Source organism: Brassica oleracea, unplaced genomic scaffold (genome assembly GCF_000695525.1).
Source record: "Brassica oleracea var. oleracea cultivar TO1000 unplaced genomic scaffold, BOL UnpScaffold03325, whole genome shotgun sequence".
Classification (NCBI taxonomy): Eukaryota; Viridiplantae; Streptophyta; class Magnoliopsida; order Brassicales; family Brassicaceae; genus Brassica; species Brassica oleracea.
Window position 1 is genome coordinate 1 of NW_013619850.1, and position 1231 is coordinate 1231.

Here is a 1231-nt window from a genome sequence, read left to right on the forward strand (position 1 = left end):
GTCTTACTATTTATTTTGACTATTTCTTTCTTTTTCTTCTGTCTCCAGGAACCTTATGGAATGCGGTTTCAGTGGTGAAATCCCTGAGTCCATAGGATCTCTAGAACAACTTATAACTCTGTAAGATTCTGATTGAAGCAAGTCTCTCTTTTTTTTATTCCACTATATAAATCCATTAGTATTAATGTTTGTGTTTTCTCCGTACAGATCCCTTAACTCAAATAAATTTAGTGGAACAATTCCAGCTTCCATTGGACGATTATCTAAACTAAATTGGTTTGATATAGCTGACAATCAGATCGAAGGAACCATTCCAGTTTCTAATGGGACTTCTTCACCAGGACTGGACATGCTTCTTGAAACTAAGCATTTGTATGTATATAATACCAAATTTTCGCATTTCTCTTTGTATTTATAATCACTCCTCTTTAGTTTACTTTACTCTTTTTTACCTCCTCTTGCAGTCACTTTGGAAATAACACGCTTTCTGGGGATATCCCAGAAAAGCTCTTCTCCTCAAACATGACTTTAATACATGTGTAAGTTTCATATTACACGTCGAATAAAAAGGTTACGAGAAACAAAAAAGAGAGAGAGAGAGTAGTAACTAAATAAGGGGGTAAATATTATTTGTTATTTTATCGTTAGGCTATTCGATGGAAACCAGTTCACAGGCAAAATCCCGAACAGCCTCGGCCTCGTTAAAACGTTGACAGTGTTGTAAGTAGTAAAAAAAGATTTTTATTTTATAAAATTTCAAGTTTCCATTTATTTAATTATGCTACTTCTTTAATCTCACATGCTCTTATATTTGTTACAGACGCCTTGATAGGAATAAACTAACAGGAGATATTCCTTCAAGTCTAAATAATCTCACAGATCTGAATGAACTGTAAGTGAGCAACTAAAGTCTTGCTTTGCGTTTGTTGATGTAAATGAAAAGATGTGAAAGAGTTTGTAGTTGATTTCATATCAGGTACTTGGCTGACAACAGACTTACAGGTAGCCTTCCAAATTTAACAAGCTTGGCCAATCTCTACACATTGTAAGTTTCTATATTTGTCTTCCTCTATTGCTGCTGCTTAATTAACCCTTCTCTAACTTCTTTATCAATCTACTTACATGGTGTAATGTGTTTATAACAGAGATGTGAGCAATAACCAATTGACATTCTCACTGATTCCATCATGGATCTCTACATTAAGGTCCCTGTCAACATTGTATGTATCTA

At 34.2% G+C, this 1231-nt stretch overlaps 1 protein-coding gene across 1 annotated transcript; it reads left to right on the plus strand.

Moving 5' to 3' along the window:
- Positions 1-48: 48 nt before the first annotated feature.
- Positions 49-1220, plus strand: LOC106321851 (probable leucine-rich repeat receptor-like protein kinase At5g49770; the record flags this gene model as incomplete). Its single annotated transcript, XM_013760082.1, has 7 exons — positions 49-120; positions 208-372; positions 465-539; positions 649-720; positions 821-892; positions 977-1045; positions 1146-1220. Coding segments are annotated over 7 exons (600 nt in total), but the record flags the coding sequence as incomplete, so codon positions are not given.
- Between the last annotated feature and the right edge of the window lie 11 nt (positions 1221-1231).